Source organism: Poromitra crassiceps (genome assembly GCF_964638095.1).
Source record: "Poromitra crassiceps genome assembly, chromosome: 16".
Taxonomy (NCBI): Eukaryota; Metazoa; Chordata; class Actinopteri; order Beryciformes; family Melamphaidae; genus Poromitra; species Poromitra crassiceps.
The window spans coordinates 28,600,275-28,628,180 of NC_139645.1; the positions used below are offsets into that span (position 1 = coordinate 28,600,275).

Sequence of the window (27,906 nt, forward strand, 5' to 3'; positions counted from 1 at the left end):
TAAACCTAACCTCCCCCAGACCCTAACCCAAAACCTAACCTCTCCCAGGGAACATAGCAGGGTTCTATGTTCCCCGGTCCCACAAAAACGGGGAACATAGGACCCGGGGAACATAGGACCCGGGGAACATAGGGATGACCCCCTTTTCAGGATACAGATCCATGTTGAATGTGCCTCCATGTGTTCCTGCGAGAGGACTTCAGTCTGTCCTGTACTTCAGCAGCCTGTTGCACCAGCTGAACCTAAGCTCTCTCTTAAGTTGGGGTGTAAAGTCCACACTAACTGCTACGTTCAAACTAGCTTACGTTTCAACTTACGCACAGCTGGTGCTGATTAGATGATCAGTCTAACCAAACAGCCACATCCCGATCTCACTGTACTAATCAAACTCCACTCCAAAGATACAACGTGAGTCCAGTGCAACTCCGTTGAAGTGGAAAGTTACGAGTGAAGTTTATTTAATTTATTATAGTTATGCTCAAAATAGTTATGAAGTATGTCTATGGAAGTATATGAATCTGAGTTGTTTGATGACCTGCTTTATAATATTCTTATTTGATTTAATATTTGAATCTATCATGAATGTGAGCTGATTAGGTGTATAGGATCTGATCACAGGATTTTTTTTAACTTGTGACATGAATGTAAAAAAAAGTGCTGTGAATGTTTTGTTTTGATTCGTTTTTATGTAGTTTATCTATAAGAAATCTCATGTAAATCTGTATGATGGTGATGGTTTATAGGCTACAATGTATGGACTGTAATGTACTGTAAGAGTGACACAAAAACGTAAATAAAAAATAAAAAAATAAAAATCCCCCCACAACGTGCTGCTGTGTTTCATCTGACAGCCAGGGCCTTCAGCTTGAAACAAGTGAGGAAAAAAGTGATTTGCCAGTTGATGGCCCCTGGGGGCGCTGCTGAGTGCTGAGGACAGAGAGAGAGAGAGAAGAGGGAGAGACAGACTTGTTACTGTCCAGAAATATTCTGTGATGAATGTATTATGCACTTTGTTTCATTTCATTTGACTTTTTCTATCTCATTTAGTTTTCCAGACCCCTGAAAAGTGTTTTGGCAAATTTTGGAGGTGATCAGAGCAACGGTGCCCCTTGCAACTCCAGACAAACAGACAGTTCTCCACAAGGGCGTGGGAAGCTGGGTGCGGTGGGTGCTGCAGCACCCCCTGGTGGCAAGAGATGTAACATTTTTTTTTCTTTTCTTTTTTACAGTGCACCTGAACGCAACATGCAAAATACCCGCTGAATAAGTGTCCAAATATTCATGTAATTCTGGCCAATACTCCACTTCTGTCATAACATTTCAGTCTGGAAGATATAATCTTTATGACTAAAAGGCTAAATGAATAGCTTAGAAAATGAATAGCCCCGGGGGCCCATGGTAGCCTACTATTAATCCGGCCCTGGATATATGGGAGGAATAGCAGGTAGGCTATCACTGTCCCTGATTCCTGAGGGTAAATTGAGTAATGCTGCAGAGAAGAGGAGAAGACACTGAATAATGACATCACAACAGTATAATCCTAATGTTAATTTAAATATTCCTCTAAATATGGCTAAAAGTCCAAAAAGTGTGGGAGAGAGAATGAGGATTAACAGCAGTGGGAGCAAGTGGTGACATGGAGGTGAGTGAGAAAAGGTGACTGAATAATGACACAACAGTTTAATCTTAATGTTAATATTCCTCTAATCTGGCGACAAAGTGGCCAAAATAAATTTGGCGGCGACCTTGCTGATGCTTGATGTGCTGCAAGATTCTCAAGCAGAGCAGACTGGCCAGCTGACAGGACAGAGTTTTCCATACGCGCCAGCTGCCAGCTAAACAGACAGACATTAAAACATTTCCAGCTGGCTACTTCTTACTGCTACAATAACCACAAAATTGCAACACCGCGCTATAGACAAGCAAGCCACCCTCGGTGGATGGCCGCAAGCAACCGCCACCCACATCCGTGCTGTTATTGTGTGTAATTCAGAGGTGTCGCTTCTTGAGATGGCTTCTAGTTTCCTGGCTGGGTAAACATGGCAAAAAGTAATGAGGTATTTTCAAGACAACTTGGCATCTCAGGGCTTGTGGAGAGTTTGATTACATCAGACAGGGCTGGGCGATATAGCAAAAAAAAAAAAAAAAAAAAAAAAATCGATATAAAATATTTCATATCAGTCGATATTGATAATTATTGATCCTTTTAATTCCCTATTTTTTTTTAAATAAACACTATGAGAAAAAAGGTTCAATTTAACCACTTTGAACCAGCTTATTTATCAAGGCACACAGATCATGTTAATGTTAACAAACACTACAATTAAAAACAAATTGAGTGTTGCAGCTAAATATGCTCCTTTGGGAACTTTAGGATTTGTTTGTTTGATTGGCTGTTTGTGCGTCACGCTCCATTATCAAGGGACATATCGATATATTGAACCATTTTCTTATTGTATTGATGAATTGTCTATCGCCGATATATATTGCTTTTGCAATATTGTACAAAAATGTCAATATGAGTGACCTCTGGGTGGGTTTGACGGCCTGCCATGTTTTTACTCCTCCCGAGCTAGCTGACAGTGTGATGTGATAGAGGAGGTCTTCCTGAGCGGTTGCATGTGTTTGGCAAGCTCCCACCACTTTGAACACAAACCTGTCCAGTGTCCAATTTGTAAAGGCTATGCACTCCAGTGAACAGCTTTTATCCATTTACATACTGAGAAGAGCGTTCTCAATGTTATTAAAACAGTTGGTGTCAAACAGAATCATAATTTGTATTGTATACCTTCGTTTAGATGCTTTGTTTATTGTTTTAATATGCAAACTAACCATTTTTCTATGCCTTTTAAAAACATGAATTACGCCGCTTTTACTCTGAAGGCTGAACGTCTAAACCGGAACTCTTATATTCGCTAGCTCCGCCAACCGAAAGTGTTATATTCGTTACACTTGGAGCTCTGATTCGGCTAGCTGGTAGTCTCTTAAAACAGACGAGTTGGCTTCCGCAATTTTCAAATGCTTCATTCGCCGGATGTAGATGAGACAGTCTGTTTTAAGTAGACTCAGCCCTCAGTCTTAATCCGTTTCACTCCTGTAAGACTGAGAATATTACTATTTAAATCTTTGCACAACGTTAGGTGGCGCTGTTGGAAGCCTTGCATCGGAGAACCAATCATGAGTGTTGTGGGCGGGCCTGCTTTCTGGGGCAGTGACGCTCATGCAGAACCGGTGTCTCGCAAAACATCGCCGCGTTTGCGGAGAAACATATTAATCACTTAGAAACAAACATAACCTGTTAAAAGGACGTGTTTCATCCGGCCCCGGCGGCTAGAGGTCTTTGCCCCAGCGATAAGCCCGACTTCCCAGGCTAACGTTACAGAGCCTGCTGATGACTTCACAGTAGCAAGCGGACCACTTCCGGGTAGGAAACATTATTGTAAAATAAACAACAGGTATAAACTCTCTTTGCAGCACATCAGTGTCTTGCTCTATATTGGAACTATGAAACATTGCATTGCCGCTACCAAATACAATTCTAATAATAAATGTAGGCGTGTCTGCTGCCGGCCTCTCTCGCCGGGCTCGGAGAGACAGTTTCTGACAGTGAAATTCCCAGACGTTTAGTGGTGCAGCTCACCAAACATCTGGGAGCCGAGACTAGTTTTAAGAGACTTAACCTTGCGTCACCAGGCTCTTCTCGGCGAGAAAGAGCCTGGCTTCCGCTCACAATTGATTTTGTCACCCTACCTGGTTCCGGCATAGAGCCCGCCCTAGACCGGATGGGCAGCGTTTCTAGCTCGTCAACTTTTACGTTAACTTGACAATTTGACCCAAGTATCAGAACGGCAAACAACAAAACAAAAGATGGACGTACCGAACGAAGTTTTTGAAGAAGTTATTTTAGAAACATTGCGGATTCACAATCTCACATCTTTTAAACCAATACAGACGCTTTGAATCAGACAATTAATCGAGGAAAGAAAGACGTTTTTTGGCGCACTGCCTTCCGGTGTTCATTCTGGTTCCGTGGTTTACGCCCCATGACAAAAAGCGGGGTGAAAGGTGCCCAGACTATAAGAGACTAGCTAGCTGGCATACGGCGGATCAATGTCAAGTTAGCCAGAGGAAAAGAATGTGGCTTTCTGTCCTGATTCCCCCCCCCCCCAAAAATAAAATAATTGTGCTTGTTGGGTTTGTTGTTGTAGCCTCGACGACGCTAGTTTTGTTGTAACAAACAAACAAACAAAAACAAAAACAAAACAAAAACAAAGGTTCTGTTGGTCAAACATGTTCCAGTGTTGTTCCTCATGGAAAATAAATACAAAAAAGATGCAATGCAAAATTTCATTTAGATTTTATTTTGAAGGCTAACGTCTTTTTCCGGTCTTATTCTGGCTAGCTTGACGCACGCAGCATGTAAACTGCAGAGAAGCTACGGAAGGCAAAAAGGACCAAAACATACCTGCTATGTGTAGAGACTGCTCTGTGTGCGTGTCTGGTCAGTAGACCATGGTCTCCAGACCGACTGGTGTGTAGTGGTGACATGGGAGCTTTATAGACTAGTGACATGGTAGTTTTATAGACTAGTAGTAGTGACATAGTTTTGTTTCCACTAGTTCTACAGCCACAAGATGTTACTCGATAGTTATCCACCTGCAGATATGTGATGTTGCAGTTGACAGAATTGGCCACTAGATGGCAGCAAGAGACTGAAGAGTAAAAACCTGAACAACAGAATGGACAGTGTTTTGAAGTGACTACACACACACCACACACAAGATAATTCATTCAAAAGCAACTTTACTTCCTGGAACACACCAAGCCGAACTAACAAACCAGTCATATGACACGCCACAGCAACATCACGTGACGTCTCTGATGAAGATTGCAGGAAGCAGCAGTCAAAACTGTCAGGTATTGACAACAAAATACAACTAGTCTTTTCATATGAACAATATTTAGTTAACTTTAGTTAGAAGAAATGAACTTAAACTTAAATATAATACCCAGTTTTCCAACTGCCCAGTGTTGTGCAACTTGGTCTGGTTGATGACATACTGATATTTCTAGACGTTGATAGCGGAGTTATGAGGAAGTGGCTGCACCCTCAGATGAAATGTTCACAGAAACCAATAACTCTCTCTCTCTCTCTTCAGGTGAAGACGGAAAGTCTCCGTGATTTGAGCTGGATGCTGCTGTGAATTCACCAGGAAAACATCTTCCAAGGTAACATTACAGTTTTTTGATGATCACTAGCTGACATTTGTATGTTATAACTGCATAGTCGACTTCTGCAAGACAAGGTGCTAAAGTCTCTCAAATCATGAACCTGCTGTTTGCAGATGGCGTTCATAGTGCCATAATATCCAACATTTGCTCTCACTGTGGCCAAAAAGAACACAATTGTATTTCTGACTTTTAGAGGAAGCCTGATAAACTCTAGTTAGGTTGTAGTCTCAGTTCATTGAATTGGTGAAATATGCAGGACGTGTGAGAAGAAGTAGGCCTCTGTAAGTTCAGATACATGTTGTGTTTCTGTTGATACATTGTGAACAAAACACTACAACCTCCACCAAACTGAGGTTCACTCCCTTTCATACTAAAACCTCTTTGCACATTTAAAGTCTCAGTCAAGGCAAAAAAACAATCATTCTGTTTGTATAATATGGATGACAAAATCAGAACATTAGATGTCGATAGTTTTTGGGATACTGAACAATGAATTTCAGATTACTTTTCTTCCTCTTTCAAATGGAGATAGGCTACATCATTTTGGAAACAGACTTCAGATATTGAAACTGTGTACATTTCCTTACCATGAATAACCTCCCAATGTGACCCTGCCCCCCCTCTAGTGAACTATGGCCCTGTCCAGCAGTGGAGTTCCGGTGTTGGTTGGTGACTCCAGCCTGCAGAGCTGGGAAGTGATTGGCTCCGGGGGGTTTGGACAAGTCTATAAAGCCAGGCATCTTCAGTGGAGATGTGAGGTGGCTGTTAAACTGCTTCATAACGATGACGGGTAACTAACTAGTCACAAAGAGATTTCTGTTGACTGCAAATAACCATAAATGCTTACCAGTGCGTCTAACCGACACACGTCACACACAGGTCGGGCTTGTCCCTGCTGCGTGAGAAGGACCTGATGGCTAAGGGAAACAGCCCATTCATCGTCCAGGTGTTTGGAGTTTTCCAGGGCCAGCCGCCCTTCTATAGGTCCCCACAGCTCGGCCTGGTCATGGAGTTCATGGAGAGAGGATCCCTGGCCTCCCTGCAGGTAACCTTTCTACGTAGAAGTTTAAATATGTAGGTAGTACTTTTAGATATGTAGGTAGTACTTTTTGATGTGTAGGTAGTAGGCCTATATAGGTACTACCCTAACTAACTACAAACCTACCTACCAACCTACCTCCTTACTTCCCTACCTCTCCATGCACCTCCTCCTATACCTACCTACTGCCAGACCTTGTACCTACCCACCTGCCTTCCTACTTACCTTCCCTCCTAGCCAATTACTGGGTGTGGATGTGCCATCTACCTACAGATCGTCCTACAGACCTCTTTCTTTCTGTCCTGCACCAAGATTTTTTATTGTCCTTTTTCCACACATTATGGGAAGAAACCTAGATTTTTCGTCTCCCCCCCACAGAACAGCTTGCATGGAACCCTGCCCTGGCCGCTGGCCTTCAGACTGGCTTACCAAGTGGCTCGAGGCATGAACTTCCTCCATAGCCACTCTGTCCTTCACCTGGACCTGAAGCCCCATAATGTGCTGCTGGATGACAGCCTCAATGCCAAGGTGAGTCCCACACTCATACTGCTGAGGTTCATACTGTATGCTTACTAAGGCTATTTGCTGGTATAAATCAATCAATAAATCTATATATATATATATATATATATATATATATATATATATATATATATATATATATATATATATATATATACACACACATAAAGAAAAAAAACATCGCATGGATGCATAACTGGGACGTATCCTCAGTGATGTACCCTGGGGTCATAGGATGTTTCGGGTCTCGCAACATCATACACCCTCGCCCAGGTGACCCAGCCCAAGCCCCAACTTACGTCCCAGTAGCTACCCACGGTCAGCCCTCCAGGAAGGGTCGAAGGTGGTCACGCGGTCAGGGCCACTCAATCCGCTGCTCCGGAACTACTCTGCCGGGACCGGGGGAGGGGGAGGGCTCTGGTACGTAGAGGGACCAGGCTCTGTGGGTTGCCACCCGGCCGGGCTCCTCCCTCGTCTCACCAGGTCTACGACCTGTGCGCTGCACCAGACTCCCCCGCTCCAAACATCTCATTCCGAGGTGATGGTATCTTGGTGGATACATGCACTGCAGTCTCCACTTGCGGCTTGAATGGCCCTCCTAAAAGGCCTCTCGTGGGTTGTTGGGCTTCTTCCTCATGGAAGACGCAGGCTGGGGAGCTAACCCATACTGCTACCCGGGTGCCGTCCCTGTTCCGGCTGTCAACTGACTCTCCAGTAGTCACTAGTCTTTCCTGGTTGTCACGTAGTCTATTCCTATGAGTCACTGGCTAAACCAGGCTAACTAATAACATGTATATATATATATATATATATATATATATATATATATATATATATATATATATATATATATACATATATACACATATATATGACATATACATATAGAAATATAGACATATATATGTCTATATAGACATATATCTCCTGTATATCTCCTGTTGCTGCATGGGCTCACCTGTCCTGCAGCTCGTACTCGCAGCTCGGCTGCTGTGTGGCCTTGCCTGCTCTATTGGCGTGTGCACAATGTCTCCCTCTCTCTCCTCTCTCCCCCTGTTACCCTTATAAACGGGAAACAGGTAGAAGTGGTCAGCCAGTACAAATATCTGGGGACAATTCTGGATGACAAACTGAGTTTTGAGCCTAATGTGAAGGCAATTGTAAAGAAAAGCCATCAGCGCTTGTTCTTTTTAAGGAAGCTAAGAAGTTTTACCGTAGACAAGTCACTTTTGAAAATGTTCTATTCTTCTTCTATTGAGTCAGTCCTCACCTTTGCAGTTATTTCTTGGTTTGGGAACCTAAACTTGACAAACAAGAACATGCTAAAGAAACTTGTCAGGACGAGCTCCAAAATCACCGGCTGTAACTGACCTCTGTCTTCTATATAAGAAGAGGGTTCTTAAGAAGGCTCAGGGTGTCCTGCGTGACCCTCAGCACCCTCTTTACCCTGAGTTTTCCCTCCTTCCTTCTGGGCGCAGGTATAGGATGCCCCGCTGTTGCAGGAACAGATACAGCCATTCTTTTGTTCCTGAGGCTATTCGCTGTCTGAACTGTTGAATCGAATAGTAGCCTACTTCATGCCCCCTTTCTGTTTTAACTTCCATGGTTTTGTGTCCTTTTAAATGTACTATGTTTTAAGACATCCCTACTTTTTACTGTTTCATGTCTGTATGTTTTTAAATTACATTTTTTGTTATCCTGCATATGAATTGCCCCAGGGGGATAAATAAAGATTTACTCTACTCTACTCTACTCCCTCAGTCCCCCCCCCTCTCTCCCTCTCCCTCTCCTCAGTCTATCTCCCCCTTTCTCTCTCCCTCAGTCTCTACCCCTCTCTCTCCCTCCCTCTCCTCTCTCTCCCTCTCCTTAGTCGCTCTCCCCCTCTCTCTCTCCCTCTCCTCTCTCCCCCAGTCTCTCTCGTGACTTTGTGTGTGTGAGAGTGAATTTATGACATCACTGATGATGTCATCAGTGGGATTTATGACATCACCGATTATGTCATCAGTTGGATTTATGACATCAGTGATGATGATGTCATCAGTGGGATGTATGTCTCTGAGGAAGGGCAGGGTCCTGCCCGAAACGTTACCTGTTTTCCGGTGTAGATAAACACTCAACTTGGAGCCTTGCAGTGTGCGAGTTTTCTTTTTTCCTCTATCAGTGGGTTGTATGACATCACTGATGATGTCATCAGTGGGACAGACAAACAGACATAACCCCAGCTCCCATTTATATACTGATGATGATGATTATGATGTGGGGTTTGTTGTTGAAATAATGAAGAAAGGCCATTATTGTGTGTGTGTGTGTGTGTGTGTGTGTGTGTGTGTGTGTGTGTGTGTCTCTCTCTCTCTCTCTCTCTCTCTCTTAGGTTAGACTGGTTTGATGACACACTGCTATTTCTAGATGTTGATAGCGGAGTTATGAGGAAATGGCTGCACCCTCAGATGAAATGTTCACAGAAACCAAGAACTCTCTCTCTCTCTCTTTCTCTCTCTCTCTCTCTCTCTCGCCCTCTCTCTCTCCCTCTCTCTCTCTCTCTCTCTCTCCAGCTGACTGATTTTGGACTTGCCAGGTATACCCAGACCGTCAGGCCCAAGAAGGGCAGCAAAGATGTAGCAGGAACGATAAGCTACATGCCACCGGAGGCCTTTGATGATCTATCTTTCTCCCCAACCCGCGCCTCAGATATCTACAGGTGAAGGAACAGCACTGATCAATGATACTTCTCAAGTCTGTTAACTGAGCACAACCAGCTCTGTAATGGGCTGGGGTTTACCCCCATGGACATTATCCCACAGACCCATATCCTGCCCCCCACTTATATAAAAGGAAAGGAGAATTCAGTTTTTTTCCACCCTGGACCTTATTTCCAGCTTTAAATATGATGTTTAAGTCACCCGGACAACTTCGGTTTGATTAGCATCAGAAACGATCATCAGTTTGAACTTTGACCTGAAAACGAGGAAAACAGGGCATGTGAAATGCCTGTATTTATGTCTTGTAAATAGCTTATTTTCCGACTCACAGCGGCTCTTATGCTTATTATATCAGAGAGACAACAAAATAGCGTGCCTCCGGCTGCCAGCGTTGCACAGCCTGCTCTGTTTTCTGTCCGTCACATAGATATTCCCCGGCTGCTGCATGTAATCCATATATGACGTTACTCCATACGGGCGGCCACTGAATTCAAAATAATAATCTATATTAGTGGGGCTCAAAAAATGCACTTTCAATGTAAAATTGGTCGCTTCCGGAAAGAAGCGCCAAAATTTGCACAAATACTCCTTGTGGATTGTTATTTTGATAAAAGTAATTGGCCACGCAAAAATCTCGATCTTTCCAAGATGGCCGCCATTTCCCGCCCCAAAAACACTATTTTGGGGACAACTTTGGGTAGAATTGTCCAATACAAATGATCTTGTTATACATTTATGACCACAGAGAAGCCAGATTTGTTCCATGTAAATTTCTAAATGGCTGCCATTTCAGTGGGGCTCAAAAAAGCACCTTTAGGTCGCTTCCGGAAAGAAGCGCCAAAATTGGCACAAATACTCCTTGTGGACTGTTATTTTGATAAAAGTCATTAGCCACACAGACATTTTGATTTTTCCAAGATGGCCGCCATTTCCAGCCTGAAAACACTATTTTGGGGGCAACTTTGGGTAGAATTGTCCAATATGAATAATCTTGTTATCAAACCATACATTTATGACCACAGAGAAGCCAGATTTATTCCATGAAAATTTCAAAATGGCTGCCATTTTAAAGATGGCTGCCATTTCTGCTATTTTTACCATATGATTTCACTGTCCAGGGCGATTTTGATGATTCTGGTGTCAAATGACAGGTTTTTAACTATGGAAATTTCAAAATTATACATCAGAAATCATTTGTATATCTTCTTTTACCATTTACTCTAAAATACTAAATCTCTAAAATACTGTTGTTTATGCATATTTTCACATTACTTGAAAGCAGAGTAAATGGCAAAAGGAGATATACAAATGATTTCTGATGTATAATTTTGAAATTTCCATAGTTGAAAACCTGTCATTTGACACCAGAATCATCAAAATCGCCCTGGACAGTGAAATCCTATGGTAAAAATGGTTGAAATGGCACCATCTTTAAAATGGCAGCCATTTTGAAATTTTCATGGAATAAATCTGGCTTCTCTGTGGTCATAAATGTATGGTTTGATAACAAGATCATTCATATTGGAAAATTCTACCCAAAGTTGCCCCCAAAATAGTGTTTTCAGGCTGGAAATGGCGGCCATCTTGGAAAAAATAAAATTTCTGCGTGGCCAATTACTTTTATCAAAATAACAGTCCACAAGGAGTATTTGTGCCAATTTTGGCGCTTCTTTCCGGAAGCGACCTAAAGGTGCTGTTTTGAGCCCCACTATATTCTCTAAAACAGATAAATCAGAATCAGAATCAGAATCAGAAAGACTTTAATGATCCCCGGGGGGAAATTGGGACAAGTTACAGTTGCTCGTTCACATAACACAGATAGCATAAAATAAAATAAAATAAAATACACAGTAGTAATGCGATAGTAAAATAAGCAGAATGAGAAGAAGAAAGAACACAACATAACATGGAATAAACAGTATAACAGTATAAACAGTAAACAGTATTAAATGCAATAGGAGCAAAATAGTGGAGTACGTCTAAGTAAGCAATACGTAGAGTAAGTATAACTTACGTGCCAATTGTCATTATTGCACACTGAACTTATATTATTCGGCCTGCCCTATACGTTACATGTGGCTCAGCCATGCACTTTTCCAGTTAGCCTATCTTTATTGCACACTGAAGTTATATTATTCGGCTTGCCCTATACGTTACACGTGGCTCAGCCAGGCACTTTTCCAGTTAGCCTATCCGCTGGCTCAGTCTCAGGGAGACTGACCGTCTCCGAGGTGCTCTTTTAAGAGAGGCATTAAATAGACCAATGGCCACAGGCAGGAATGACTTCCTGTGCCTCTCCGTGTTGCATCTGGGTGGAATCAGTCTCTCACTGAATGTACTCCTGTGTTTGACTAGCACGCCGTGGAGTGGGTGCGAGTCATTGCTCATGATGGAGCGTAGCCTGGATAACGTTCTCTTCTCTGACACCGCAGTCAGGGAGCCCAGGTCCAGCCCCACAATGTCCCTGGCTTTATGGATCAATTTGTTAAGTCTATTGGCATCCGCTGCCGCCTGCTGCCCCAGCACACAATAGCATAGAGGAAGGCACTAGCCACTACCGACTCATAGAACATCCTCAGCATGGTCCGGCAGACGTTGAAGGACCTCAGCCGTCTCAGAAAGTAGAGACGGCTTTGCCCCTTCTTGTAGAGTGCATCAGAGTTCTTAGCCCAGTCTAGTTTATTGTCAATGTACACGCCAAGGTACTTCCTCCACTATCCTCCACTATGTCAACACTGACCCTGTGGATTGAAACAGGGGTCACCGGAGCCTTGACCCTCCTCAGGTCCACCACCAGCTCCTTTGTCTTTGACACGTTGAGCTGCAGGTGGTTCTGCTCACACCATGTGACAAAGTTGGCCACCACATCCCGATACTCATCGTCATCGCCATCTTTGATACATCCCACTATCGCAGAGTCATCAGAGAACTTCTGAAGGTGGCAAGTCTCTGTCTGGTAGGTGAAGTCCGTGGTGTAGATGGTGAAGAAGAAGGGAGAGAAGACCGTCCCCTGTGGTGCTCCCGTATTGCTGACCACTCTGTCTGACACACAGTTCTGCAGGCGAACATACTGTGGTCTGCCAGACAGGTAGTCCACAATCCAGGCCACCAGGGGGGCATCCACTCGCATCGCCATCAGCTTCTCACCCAGTAGAGCCGGCCTGATGGTGTTGAACGCACTGGAGAAGTCGAAGAACATGACTCCCACCGTGCTGGCAGGGTTGTCAAGGTGGGCGTAGGCGCGGTTGGTCAAGTAGATGACCGCGTCCTCCACTCCCAGTCGGGGCTGGTAGGCGAACTGGAGGGGGTCAAGGGATGGTTTGACCATAGGCCTGAGCTGCTCCAGGACGAGTTTCTCCAGGGTCTTCATGATGTGGGACGTCAAAGCTACCGGCCTGTAGTCGTTGGAGCCACTGGGTCTTGGCTTTTTCGGTACAGGAACGATACAGGACATTTTCCACATCACGGGGACCTTTTGGAGACTCAGGCTCTTGTTGAAGATCAGCTGTAGCACATCACACAGCTGGGGGGCACAGGCTTTGAGCACCATGGGGCTGACGCCATCCGGGCCAGCTGCTTTTCTCGTGTTTAGTCTCCTCAGCTGATTCTTCACCTGGTCCGCTGTGATGGTCAGCGTGGGTGGGGGGGGAGTGGCATCATCAGCTCTGAAGCCCATCGGGGGGGGGAGAGGGGGTGTGTGGCCTCGTCTCTGGGTGACGGGGTATGAGGGGGGGGGGAGGTGGGCCATCAGGGCCATCAGCCGGAGCCAGAGGGAGAGAGAGGGGGGGGGAGAGCCGTGTGGCGGGGGCTGCTGTTGGAATGCTGCAGTCAGGAGAGTCGGGGGAGGGGGCCCCCGGGCCAGCTGTATCAAATCTATTGAAAAACAGATTCAATTCATTGGCCCAATCAACCCCCCCCTCCACCCCCCCGCTGCTAGCTTTGTTAAAGCCAGTAATAGCTTTCACACCCCTCCACACCTCTCTCATATTGTTCTGCTGGAGCTTCGCCTCTAGCTTCGACCTGTAGCATTCTTTCGCTACTCTGATGCTCCCTTTCAGCTCCACCTGGATGGCCCTGATCCCCTCTCTATCACCCGACCTAAATGCTCTTTTCTTGGCGTTCAGGATGGCCTTGATGTCCTTAGTTACCCAGAGTTTATTGTTCGGGAAACATTTTATTACCTTTGTGGGTATGTTGCAGTCCACACAGAAATTTATGTAGTCCGTAATGCACTCTGTGATCCCATCAATATCCTCGCCATGTGGGTCACAGAGTGCCTGCCAGTCAGTTACCTCAAAACAGGCTCTAAGAGCCTCAGTTCCTTCCTCTGACCATACCCTCACTGTCCTGGAGGTCACAGGCAGTTTTTTCACTATTGGGGTATATCTAGATCTGAGGTAGACTAGATTGTGATTGGATCGGCCAAGCGGGGGGAGGGGTGACGAAGAGTAGGCCGCATCCTTCACGTTCGCGTGAAGGATGCGTATCATCAGTGTATATCATGCTAAGCTACATAACAGCTAACTACAGTGAACACTGTCTGCAAGTCATCCCGCGGACACTATCCTACTATCCTACCCCCCCCCCATTATATGTCACTTTAAAGGATTTTTACTTTGCACTTTATAATTTATACTTCATAATTTGAGATTGTTTTCTCTTTGTTCCATCTTCTGCTATTGATGTGATCGCTGTGCTGCATAATGCACTAAGAGAAATTCCTCATTTATAATCTGATTACTCACTACGGCTATTAAAATTAATCTTGAATCTCATTTGGTTTGAACCAGTAAAACTCTTTTTATAAGCATTTTACGAAATATCGATGGGAAAATAAATGGCGGATGAAAATCTCTGGTACAGTGCTGAAGCAGGAAGTAGGCGGCAGGAACTTTGCCTCTCTATTGTTTGGATATTTCCCAGAAGGCTTTGCGGCGGCATAACTTTAGACAAGAGCCGCTTTCACACACAGATCGCGCAATATTGCAGTTCAGAAGGCCCGCAAAGCTGGCAGACTCGCCACAGAAATTGCTTTCACACAGAGCCAAGCAGCACCGCCACATTCCCGTCCTGCAGTGTACTTTCAGGTGACATCCACCCCTCCCGGATTGATATGAGGCGATGGGAGGCATTTCCACCCAGCTCCTCCTAGTAGCCCAAATGAATATTTTCATAGGTTAGTGTAGCCTAGGCTACTTTATGATGAACAAATTCATTCAACCAAACATCACCGATGTACGCCAGCAGCTCTCAACCTGCAGCCGGTCGTTAACATCAAAGGATAAAACAGGAGTCTGATTGAGAGCTCACCTTAACACATTCAGTGCCAAGGACGTCTGTGCACGTCCTAAAAAAAAGTAACGTTCAGTGCCAAGGACGTCTGTGGACGTCCTAAAATCATAATTCATATTATTCCATAATTCTGCTGTTTAAGGTCGTACCCAGCCAGTGAGCATGAATCCCTTCAAGGGATCACACGGCGCCACCTTAAACATCGTCACAGGAGCTGCTCCACCCACCTCAGATCCTTTACTTTGTACAGGAGACAGCGGAGAAAGCCGTGGAAACCGATGCATGCTTTCTGCCAGAGCCTATATATTGCTCCGTCTACAGCGAGAGTGGGCTCGGCTGCATCCGCGCTCACAACTGAGCTCTTATGCTTCTATCTATCTCCACACGATTTCCTAGAAAGGCAGCATCCGAAGCCGAACGGGCCAAGCCTTTTCGTTCAGTCGCGTTTGCCAGCGCGCATCATTTCCTTGATGCCCATCAAGGAAATGATGCGCGCAGCAAAGCTGGGATCTGTCCGGGGCAAAAACGAGTCGAGAAAGCAAACTCTGTGCGTGTGGGAGGAGCCCGCAGCTCAGAGGTGGAGAGGGGGGGGGGGGGGGGGGGGGGGAGAGGGGTGTGTGGCTGCACAGAAACCACACCACACGCCACCACATCAGAAAACACCAGCCAGAGTCAGTGAATGTGCTCGAAATTAGAGTGCAAAAGGTATTCATAAAAGGGGCTATATCTTGGAAAGAAAAAAAAAACGACAGAAAACCCATGAAAGTGCACTTTTTTGAGAGGCTGTAATTTCATAATGGAACTGTCTAGAAACAAAATTTCTTCTTTGGAAGAAGCAGGAGTGTTCAATCTTTCATTAAAGTCCAGCCCCGTTAATATAGCCATAATAGAAAAAATTCTATAGCTGTTTTCAACTGAATGGAAGTGAATCTGGCACAGGCTCCAGACAATTTTACTGAAGCGCTGTGGCACTGAATGTGTTAATATGCCCACAACACAGAAAGTGTTGTCCACATGCAGCATGGTAACAAGGCTTTCAATATTCATCTGATCCACTTTATGGATCACAGAGGCACCATCATGTATTAGGTACAAGGCTAATTCTTATCTTTTGGCTCCAGTTTTTTGTAAAGCAAATTATTCCCATAAGTAGCCTAATTAGCGTCCGTTCTGAAAGCGCCCACATGTCAAACAGCTGCAGTATGTTACTCGTCGTCGGGGGAGTAGTATAGGCTATAAATGCACATGAATACTATAGCGTTAGTAGTTTTTGTAAAGGAACGCACAACAGGCTAGACAGATTGCAGTTCTGGAGCTGGTTTCCCCAATTGGGATTGTTTTGAGGAGAGACTGAAGAACAGAGGGAAGATATCCTCAGACCGACTCGCCACAGACAGATGCACGCCTGAGACGTCCTCTGAAGCTTATTATTATATCCGTTGATTTTGCCTACTAATGTCAACATCGTTACATAGCCTAACCTACTTACTCATAGTGTAGGCACGGAGCATTCCTCCTGGCGCCCCTGTTGCAGTCATGATTGTATACTTTTTTTTAACGTCCACTTCTTAGGCTATGATCTTGCTGTGTAAGGTGGTTTCCCCCGTAATTATTTTTATGAATGAGCTGACCATTCGCACCTCTGTTCCGTGTTGCCGCTCCTACGCTTTCAGATGGAGGCGGGTTGGAGGGTAATCCGGGGCTGTGACTAGGTCCACTGGCGGAATGAAAGGCGTAACACAATTATCCGCCAACCCGCTTTCACAACTTTCACATCGGAGGCGCGGATCACATCTTCCGTGTATTTGACCGCTTTCATGCCGGTGTGAAAGCGGCTAAGAAAACCATCAAAACTGGCTAAAAAGTTAGATAGAAATAATATTTATTTTGAACACAAAATGCAATTCTGGAATATTTGAATATTGGACAAAATAAAATGAAAAAAATTACATGTAAACCCTAAGAGAAACACATATACATATGTGTATAGACCCCTTATACGACTACGTCACACTGACATCACGCAGCGTCGATGCGCAAGACGGAGGCAGAAAGACAGACTCCGCGCAGCCCTGTCAAGTAGTTTTCCACTGGCTGGAAAACTATTCGAGCAAGACATGTCTTCGTGTTGTGCAGTGCGATGCCAGAATCGGAAAGCTATTGTAGCAGAGTATTCGGGTCCGCCTATTCACACTTGATTAATAAAATAATAAACGATAGAGCCAGGCTGTAATGTTATAACAAGCTTCTCCCCACATATCCTGTTCTACGCAACTCGAGGGAACATACACAGCCTCGCACACACGCAATAGAACACAACACAACACTGAACAGTCTGTTACACTATCAACAAAGCAAGGACTAAAGTTTTACCGAATCCCGTCAACTCATACTGCTTTTAATGCTAACCGTAGGTGTCTTTGGTTGCAAGCCGAAAGAGGAAATCGTTAAAAATGCCCGACTTTGCAGTGCTCGATCATTTCATATCAGGTAAGCTGTAGTAGCCTGCTAGTAACAGCCACATCGCTCGGTTAGTTAACAAACAAGCAACGTTAAATAATGTCATTATTGAGTTGAACTGATTGGAACGAGGACATCATTAAAAATGCCCGACTTTGTAGTGCTCTTCATAATCAGGTAAGCTGCCTGAAGCTGTAGGCTGCTCAGCCACATCGTTCGGTTAGTTAACGACCAAGTAACGTTACATAACGTCATTAATGAGTTGTGTGCATTATCAACATAACAATATATCTTTGCAAGTTACAGAATAATTATCTATGCTATCCCCAGTTATAAAGGAATGCACGATATGTATTGCTGGCCACTAGGCTTGGCCAATTGACAGCGCCAGTGCGTATATGGGTCTGTAAGACATATCCCATTAACCAACGTTAATTTCGATGCATAACATTGCTTATCACTAGGCGATAAGCTGTGGTAGTAAGCCGAGAACTGCATTTTAAAACTAAAATCTAACTGTGTGTCGCAGATGAGCACAGAGCAGTCCTGACAGCGGGGCTTTTACACAGTTCTCTGTGTCTGTCAATGCTGGGCTCACGGCTTTTTGCCTACACGATGCGCGCGCAGCTCGAATGTTGACAGCTGTATAAGGGGTCTATATGTATATATGTGGTGTATATATACCCCTTGCAAATACAACGTGATTAGTGAAATGGGTAGTTTGACATGGTTGCACTGTGATATCCACTCCAACAAGACTTGCTTACTTGATGCCACTTTTTTAATAAAAACACATTTATGCAATGTATATTTATGTTGCATCATTTAGCCTGTGCTGTGATGTGCAGGAGCAGCAGGTAAAAGTGATAATACTAAGCCTGCCCTGAATGAGCCTTATTCGTTATTGTGAAAGTTAGCAGCGTTAGCACAATACTGAGGGTTCCAAACAACATGTCTAAAGATCATGGAAGTGGATGGTATCAGGAATGTCACCGATAGTTACAGGTGAGCTTACAACCTTTATCTGAAGGTAGTAGAAGTATATGGATGCACCATGGACCACTGGGGGAGCGAGCCAACACCAGTCAAAGCTGTCGGGGTCTGTGTTATTCAGTGTACGCTTGGCTAAATTAGCCTCAAGCATATTCGCCTGGCTAACATGCTAGCGTGATGCAGGCAGACAGGAGTCGGCTAATTAGCATTGGCCGACGTTTTGCAATGAAAGCTAGCTAGAGCAGTTTCTTGAAATGCATTCTAACCAAATATACAGAAATAAACTGAAATATTCACGTAAAACAACACAGCGTATTGCTGGTGGTGGCCGTGACACCAGTGCTGCCCTACTGGGGCAGTGGGTTGGATAGAGAAACTATCCGGGGTGGGGGGAATGCAGGATTGCATCCAAACACCCTCTTGAGGCAGCAGAGCTGCTAGGCCCTGGACACTAAACTAAACTCAAACAAACAGACGAACATTTATTTTTATTTTTACAAACAAACACAACCTAGGCTATCTGACATACTCTAAAACTAAACTTAAACCTAAACTACTAAATACTACAAAGAGATACTCAACACTTTTTCCACTTTTTTCTGCTGAAAATCAATATATATTGGAAATTAGCTGTGTTCTTGATTAATCCAGGTCAAAGTCCTGACATTTACTGTAAAACTGAGTAATTCCTTATCTCTTCTCACATACCTATGCAAACAGATGAACTTTTTTTTTGATTTTTTTTTTTTTACAAACAAACAACCTAGGCTATCTGACGTACTCTAAAACTAAACCCAAACTACTAAATACTACAATTTACACTATGCACTCTAATCAAACAAAACGCTCCACAAATCGTCGTCACAGATCAAGAGCTCTGCCAATAGAAAGGGAGGAAAATGTGAGCATACAGCTGGCCTTTTTGCTTTTTTGGTTTGTATGGAACTGCAGGTATGTGAGAAGAGATGAGGAATTACTCTGATTTACAGTAAATGTCAGGACTTTGACCTGGATTCCTCAAGAACACAGCTTATTTCCAATATATATTGATTTTCAGCAGAAAAAAGTGGACAAAGTGTTGCATATCTCTTTAATGAGTAAAGGGCAGTTGTCAATTGACAAGTTCTCAATCAGAGAAAAAATGGAATAGAAAATGTTGACCTCCTGCCTGGGCTGGCACTCAAGCCACACCCAAATGAGAAATGCATCCTGTGATTGTCTAAATATTCTGGTAATCCATTATTGTGTAGGAAAACACACCCATAAAGTAGTCCAGGAAGATTAAACAAATGCCAGAATTATTTGGTCCAAGTTGAATGTAGTGTGTGTGTGTGTGTGTTGTGTGTGTGTGTGTGTGTGTGTGTGTGTGTGTGTGTGTGTGAGTCTCTGTGTGTGTGTGTGTATGTAGGTATGCATGTATGGTATATGTATGTATGTATGTCTGTCTGTCTGTCTGTCTGTCTGTCTGTCTGTCTGTAGCTATGTATCAAGTGCAGATAGTGTTTGTTGTGGTGTAATTGCTGATCAAGCTGTGTTCCTCCCTCTCTCTTTTAGCTATGGCATACTTCTGTGGTCCATTGTCACGGGGAAAGAACCATATCCCGGTGAGTGATCATTCTGTTTATAGCGTACCACAGGGATGACGTATTTTTGTAGGCTTAACCACAAATTGCTGCCATTGTGGTTTGTCAGGCAAAAAGTCTATGGGGGTTTTAGAATGGGGATTTCACTTAAATGCATTTCAATCAGGAGACTTGATGGATAAACAATGATTTATTATAATGATGATGAATGATTTTTACAGAATATTATGATGAGAAAGTTAGTTAGTCTTTGGAGCTTGACACCGCAGGGAGATATCGAGATCGAGCTGGATCAGCTCGAGCAGCACAGCCATATATACCCCCCTGTGGAGTCAGGATACTGGTGCTGGTGGAACCTCTTGATGACTGATGGATCAGGGATTTGGCGGAGACGGGGAGGTGGTGGGTGTGTGTCAGCCAGCAGGATGAGAGAGACTGAATGAGACACAGAAAAGCATATTTATGCACACAGCAACCATGTGATAGGCTGCCTAAAGGGGAGTGCCACAATGTGATAGGCTAAAAGTGCAGGTGAGCAAAGGTGTATGAGGTGATGTGTTGCTATGCTATTGGCTTAGGGGAAACTAGGAGGCAACCACTGATTATTCAATTATCACCAGGAAGCTGACAGGTTAACAGGTGAGCAAGCAGGAGAAGTGCAGTGACTCCGGTGAAGATCAAGATCGTCCTGTCTGAACCTTCGTTATTAACTCCACAAAATAAGGACTGTGCTTAACAAAAGTTTATGGGAACGTGAATTTTGGGTTCAGCAGGATAATCTTCACAAACGTTAATCACTTTTATGCCTTTTAAATCGTTTTCTAAAAAACGTAAAAAACCCATTTACGTTCCAAAATTCATAAAAGTTATTCCCGTTTGTGAAGATTATCCTGCTGAACCCAAATTCGCGTTCCCAAATTTGCACGGGGGGGTGGACGGGGGGGGGGGGGTGGACGGGGGGGTCGGTAGGTGAGATGACGTAGTGCTGCAGGAATCGCAGTGTTTCACTTAATGCAGGGATACTCAACTTGCTTTGCCCGGGGGCCACTTTTGTGAAATGATAGAAGGCCAGGGGCCAGTTAATAAACAATCAATATACATTTCTCTGTAGCAGATTGTAGGTTTTTGGGGTGTCAGCCAGAGTTTAGTCTGACAATGTTGTGCACACTGGAGTTAGTTAGGTTAAGTACATACTGTACATAAGTGCCTGGGTAGCGAGCAGACGGCGGTATTTGACAATTTAGCAGCTAAATCATAGATTATTGAAAGATATTCCATATTCCAGACTGAAATGCTATAACAGAAGTGGAGTATTGGCCAGAATGACATGAACATTTGGACACTTAGGCCATGTTCACATTACAGGCAAATCCGATTTGCTGATAAAGTCATTAATCATCATTATTTTGATTGGTTTCCCAAATCTGATTTGGGAGTGTTTCCGCACTGCCACAAATCTGATTCTCAAGTCGGATCTGTGTGTCCAGACCTAAACAGCCTATGTGCATGGGTTGCTATGGTAACGACGTGGGCGTCATTAAATACGTACGTTTGTTGACGTGGTTTTCCTGCGCAGAAGCATTTGATGACGAGTTGCGAGTGACGTTCAAATCAGATTTGGTGGATCTGCGCGTCCGCACTCAAGTCACATCAGTCGAAAGCAGATTGGAAACTACCTCCATATGTGGACACACAAATCAGACTTGGAGTGTCCAGACTCATAAAACCAATCTGGATAAAGTCATTAATAGGTCACTAAATTTGACAAATCAGATTTGGCCTCCTAGTCTGAACATGGCCTTATTCAGCGGGTATCTTGCATGTTGCGTTCAGGTGCACTGTAAACATTTTTTATTTTTTGCAATTCCATCGCGGGCCACACAGATGGCCCATGTGGCCCATGTGGCCCGCCGGCCGCCAGTTGTTTATCACTGACTTAAAGGATGGCTTTTCCGGTGTGAATATGAAGATCTATTAAATGTAACGCACCCAATGGAGTTGGAATCCGTTGCATTTTTTTTAAATCAGTGGTTCCTAGCCAGAGAAATCAAAGAAAATCCACTCTGTGGGGTGGGGGAGGGGAGGGGCGGTGGCAGGGGGCAGAAATCCTCCACTTCCCACAATGCACTGGGCTCGTGGCCTTCTAAGTCCACGCCCAGCCTGCAGGCTTGGCCGGTGAGTTTACGGGCGCTTGGTCGTAAAAAAAAAAAAAAAAAATTCTTCACACAAACTTGCTACTACTCAACTTTACTTAGTTTGTTCATCAAACAATAATGGCAAGGGTTACATGTGTAGATAGCTCATGCATGGCGAAGAAGAGGAGAGAAGCAGAGGAAACAGGCAAAGCACTTATTTCGCATTGTTTCCCAAAAGATCCAGAGCGCTATAAAGGGTGGCTGGAAAACACCACTACAGCTACCCTGGGTAGCTAGCATTAGCATAGCTAGCAGAACGAGTCCCAAACAGGCCCGGGGCTACATTACAGCTAGCTTGGACCTGCGAGTTTGCAGTCGCCATTTCAAAGAGGAGGACTACGAACGTTATTTTCTAGCCACGGAGACAGCTCAGAGTCGGGGAAGACTGAGGGAAGACTGCTTGCAATAAAAATCTACAGCTCTATGTCGATAGCTGCAATGTACATATTTTATTCATTTTGATTTTGTTTTAAAATGCTTGATTTTACCTGTCTTCTTTTCAAGGTTATGGATATACTTGAATTTTAACAAACTCGAAAAGGGCTTGATTTGCAACATAATCTGGTGTAATCCTTACAAATATATTTCTGGCTAAATTCTCTGTATGTGACTACGTAGGATTTGCAGGGGTGCAAATAGTCACCTTTAGGTGACCGTCACCCTTTTCATCCCAAAATGTGAGGATTTCTGAGTGGTTTTATGTATGCCCTTGTCACCTTTTCACTAGCCTCGCTGGCCAGCCTCCCCTCCCTACCTACCTTTACACTGACTTTCCAGGACTTGGCATATATCATGTTCATGGCACCAGAATTTCAATTTGTGAATTATAAAAAAAAGTTTGGGGCCGGTGTGCATGCACAGCAGGGCCCTTACATTCCACTCTGTCGCCCAGACCATTTTAGCACGGATGCAGGCGTTGCGGATGTTCTCGACACGCCCACTTTACCGAGGATGCTCTGGTTGGTGACTTGTGTCAACTTGGCAAGGCAGATATCCCAGCATGCATTTCGGCATAAGCAGAGGCAGAACGCAGCAGAGAAGACGCCATAAGCTCCGGAAAGTTTTTTACAATTTAAAGTTTTATTTCATCACTAAATTAATTTCTGATGACTTTTGATGCCTACAAGCAGGGTAGTAGGTTTCAATAAGTGCCACTTATTGAAATATACGAACATTTATGGTGAAAAATGGCAAAAAGTTCCAGAGCACAATTGGCTGCATCTACATCAGCTGAGCTTTTTATTTGTGTAGTACTGCAGGCGGCCTCTGCGCTGGTATTGCACAATACCCTCAAGAACGCATCGTCTCAAACTGCCAACAGCGTCATGTGTGCTTGTGACCTAGCAAGTTCATTCTTCCAAGAACGACTAGCAAGAACGTTCTCCCCAAGAACACAAGAACAAGAATGCATTCTTGGTATTGAGAAACGGCCCCGGTCGTCGGACATTTCACCGTCTGGCGCCTCTCTCGATCCGACTAGGAATTTATTGATTCGATTTTTGAGGACTTGACATGTATCGTCTTTTTTTTTCTCCCTTTGACGTCCTAATGTAAAGCAGCTGTGAATGTGCTGCTTCTTGTCACCATAAAGTCGATCAGACGAATAAGTTTGCTCCTCGGACATAATACTGATCGGAGCTTCCATCCACCCAGTCGCACAAGAAACAGCCCAACAGTGCTGTGTGGGGGGGCGTGTCACAGGTGACAGAGTTAAGAAGAGCAACATGTTCATTTCGCCCATGACATGACATGACAAGTCTTTTAAGACGAAATATCTTGATAGTGATTATACTGTTAATAATGTTGTCACGTTGATTCATTTAGACTAATGTCGGATTATACGAAATAACCATAAGTAGGCTATAAGTAGCTGTGTTTCCATTACAGTTTTTCGCTAAATAATCTGGTCGGCGTCCGCGTCCGCGCCCGCACCCCCGCACAACAAAGGACGAGGAAATTGTCATCGAGGTGAAATACCCGTGCGTCTTTGAGTTTGAACGGGACGGAAAACGAATGCTATACTGCAAAAGCATGTAGTCTACAACAAGCGCTTAGGTCTCATTTGCTTCCTGCATCGGCGAGTGTCCGCACGGAAAAGTGAGTCAAATCAGCAGACGCGCCCCTCCACAAGGTAGACGGTTTTCGCCTGGCCGTGCACACCCCGAATTGTGTAACTACGTGGACGCGGCTGGTCGGACAAAGTGGAGTTTTCAAGACTCCAGCTCACTTCCGCGAGCAGAAACACCCACACAGTGTATAAAAGCTCCACACGTTTCCTCGTCAAGATTCAGTGTCTCTCATTTCCGTGCGACAGCCCAAACTTCAAGCATAATTCCAGCATAACGTAATACTGCAAAGCATGTAGCCTACAACAAGCCTACAACATACACCTCGACCAGGACATCCTTCAAAAATGTTTTACCACCGCGTATATGTGCTGAGGAATGATTTGCATCCCTGCCTCATTATCATCTGCCTGTCAGCCTGTCATACGGGCTGAGAGAGAGAGGGATTGCAGGGCCGCTTCTGGGCCTTTTGGGGCCCTATGCAACATCAGAGTAGGGGCCCCAAACCACTGTCATCATAGTATCCCTGAATGAACATGATGAGGCATAGGCTACTTCATTATCAATAACGCTTTTAATTAATACATTAAAGGAGGACTTACCCCCTAGATATGTATTAGAACAGTGATTTGAAAATACCTATGGAAAAAACCAAGAAATGACATATACTCTTGTCTATACTGGACTCTTTGGCTGTGTTCAAGTCCAGATTTTTTTTCGGAAATCGACGCCATTACAGTTTGCCTACTGCCTCAAAAATAATTTATTTGAGAGGGGCCATATCTTTATAAATATCAACAACTAGCCAATGCTGGTGGCCTGTTTGGAAAGAGCTTTGCTCAAAATGGTTGAAAGTTATATCAATTTGGTAATTCAGTGGCGAACTAGAAATTTAATTATTTTTCTGCATGTATCTCTATGGAAACTACTCAAACTACGTTACGAGAGCAAAGTGACATGGGCTCGTTAACAGCAGCACACCCACAATAGGACAAACCTCTCGCTCTGGGGTAACACAATGCGAGATTTCTCCACGTAATTCCCTCGTCTAACTAGAGATAAACCGCGCAATGAAATGCGTTTTTAATTTGCGTTTTGGGGCTTTTCGTGATTCTTGTTGAAAGTTACAACACCTGATTTTTCCTCTCAGGGCGCAGGAGGCAGCGCAGAGCTCTTCTCCTCCTCACACTGTTCCCATGCGAATCCCCCCGAGCAGCACACACACACAGACAGAGCCAGTCGCTCTGCTCTGCTGACTTGATTTCCAGAAAAGTTGGCGTTGCTTGTACACAGTGATGATATTATATTAGCCGATATGTTTAGAGAAGCTTTGTCACATTGTCACGTCGTAGTATAGCGTTATATTTTACATGTCCACTAAACTGCGACGAGATTTGTTTGCTGAAATGTCAGACTGTTGAAAGCCCCCGCCTCTCACTGCTGCTGTGTGCTGCTGCCGCGCGCCCCCGCGGGTGCATGAGAGAGCAGACTGGCCGAGAGAAAGTGCTTCCAAGTCGGACTGATAGCCGCGGAAATGTCAGACTGTGCTCTCTGTGCTCTGAGAGCACAGAGCTGCTGCTGCTGCTGCTTTCACGTCGTAGTATAGCGTTATATTTTACATGTGCGCTGCGATAAGATTTGTTTGCGGAAGGATGAAATTGAGGCTCTCACTTTGATGCTGGGCTCTCGGAGCTGATTGCTGCAAACACACAATAAACCCCTCCCTCCCTCCGGGCAGTCAGTGCAGCAGCTCTGTGTCCCCAGCGAAAAGGGGCACAGAAGACCACCAGTCGTCCTTGAGAGGATTCCAGCATTCGTTGTCTCTCAACCTAATTATATGGAATTCTGGACAAAATCATATCTAGGCTATAAAAAATAAAAAATAAGATTTACATGAGACCAAATCTCATCATAGGGCCCCTTAGTATGAAAAAGGTTGGGAATGATTTACTTGCTATGTCCTTCCTTTTATGATTATAGTGGCGTTTATTGATAGTATTGTGTTACATAGGAGTTGGTAGGAAAATAACAGGCGATTGTAATAAATTAACAGGTCAAGTGACATCATGGCAATAGGCTTGGAGTTGTGAGGAGCCGAAAGGGTACAGGGGGAGTAGGGGAGTAACTATCTTGAAATCCCATAGTCTTTGGTTCACCATGACGTCATGACGTGTCAAATATCCCATTCATTTGAGAAAAAAAAAAAGCAGTGTTACACCCTTAGAGGGCGCTTATGCCAGGTATGCTGCTGAAAAATGATACAAATGGTAAAATGGCAACAGTTTGGTGTCAAATGTGGAAATTCTGACCAGAATTCTTCACACATCACCCCCAAAGTCATATATATTGGTTAAAAGCTGAAAAAAAGTGTTTTGGAGGTAAGTTCTCCTTTAACACATTCAGTGCCACAGCGCTTCAGTAAAATTGTCTGGAGCCTGTGCCAGATTCACTTCCATTCAGTTGAAAACAGCTATAGAATTTTTTCTATTATGGCTATATTAACGGGGCTGGACTTTAATGAAACATTGAACACTCCTGCTTCTTCCAAAGAAGAAATTTTGTTTCTAGACAGTTCCATTATGAAATTACAGCCTCTCAAAAAAGTGCACTTTCAAGGGTTTTCTGTCGTTTTTTTTTAGTTTCCAAGATATAGGCCCTTTTATGAATACCTTTTGCACTCTAATTTCGAGCACATTCACTGACTCTGGCTGGTGTTTTCTGATGTGGTGGCGTGTGGTGTGGTTTCTGTGAAGCCTGTGTGCCACACACCCCTCCCCCCCCCCCCCCCCCCTCCCCCCTCTCCCCTCTCCACCTCTGAGCTGCGGGCTCCTCCCACACGCACAGAGTTTGTTTTCTCGTTTTTGCCCCGGACAGATCCCAGCGCCCATCAAGAAGGAAATGATGCGCGCTGGCAAACGCGACTGAACGAAAAGGCTTGGCCGTTCGGCTTCGGATGCTGGCTTTCTAGGAAATCGTGTGGAGATAGATAGAAGCATAAGAGCTCAGTTGTGAGCGCGGATGCAGCCGAGCCCACTGTCCGCTGTAGACAGAGCAATATATACGGCTCTGGCTGAAGCATGCATCCGTTTCCACTTTGATCGCCGCTTTCTCCGCTGTCTCCTGTACAAAGTAAAGGATCTGAGGTGGGTGGAGCAGCTCCTGTGACGATGTTTAAGGTGGCGCCGTGTGATCCCTTGAAGGGATTCATGCTCACTGGCTAGGTACGACCTTAAACAGCAGAATTATGGAATAATATGAATTATGATTTTAGGACGTCCACAGACGTCCTTGGCACTCCTCGTTACTTTTTTTTAGGACGTCCACAGACGTCCTTGGCACTGAATGTGTTAAGCACAATACACCTTGGCAGAGTTCTGCACTTTACTGAGCACACACCGGCCCTATGCCAGGTTTCGACCTGGCCTTGTTTTTTTTACATCACTTACCACTGTGTCCTCATCTGTGGGGTGGCGTATGCACTATGCAATCAGACCTCAAACAGACTGGAATTGATTAGCAAGTCAAGGATTTGAAATCATTCAAATATGTTTTCATTCAGATGTGAATTCCATCCATAAGTAACACAATGACAGAATGTAGGACTATTTTGGTCATGGGTTTCATACACTTTCTGTAATAAAACATCTAAAGCAAAAATCTTATCAGATGGGGGGCTCTGGGACATAATCTTATCAAATGGGGGTCAGTGGTCTAATTTGGGTCAGTTTAGGGGTCCTTGACATGGAAAGTTTGAGAACCACTGTCTTAGAAAATGAAGTATTTTGGGGATTGTAACATGCAGTAGGATTTCTATTACAAATTAAT

The 27,906-nt window shown here is 44.2% G+C and overlaps 2 protein-coding genes across 3 annotated transcripts in view; both read left to right on the top strand.

The window, feature by feature from the left end:
* Positions 1-27,906, top strand: part of LOC310791301 (receptor-interacting serine/threonine-protein kinase 3-like) — a 93,929-nt gene that overhangs the window by 41,942 nt on the left and 24,081 nt on the right. The window lies entirely within an intron of this gene.
* Positions 5,134-27,906, top strand: part of LOC310791130 (receptor-interacting serine/threonine-protein kinase 3-like) — a gene marked incomplete at its 3' end in the record, with an annotated part of 34,855 nt that continues 12,082 nt past the window's right edge. Inside the window, exons 1-6 of the mRNA XM_083652829.1 lie at positions 5,134-5,229; positions 5,859-6,022; positions 6,112-6,277; positions 6,650-6,799; positions 9,346-9,491; positions 19,792-19,841. Coding sequence (XP_083508955.1) covers positions 5,865-6,022; positions 6,112-6,277; positions 6,650-6,799; positions 9,346-9,491; positions 19,792-19,841 — 670 coding nt within the window. The 5' untranslated portion in view covers positions 5,134-5,229; positions 5,859-5,864. The remainder of the gene's footprint in view (positions 5,230-5,858; positions 6,023-6,111; positions 6,278-6,649; positions 6,800-9,345; positions 9,492-19,791; positions 19,842-27,906) is intronic.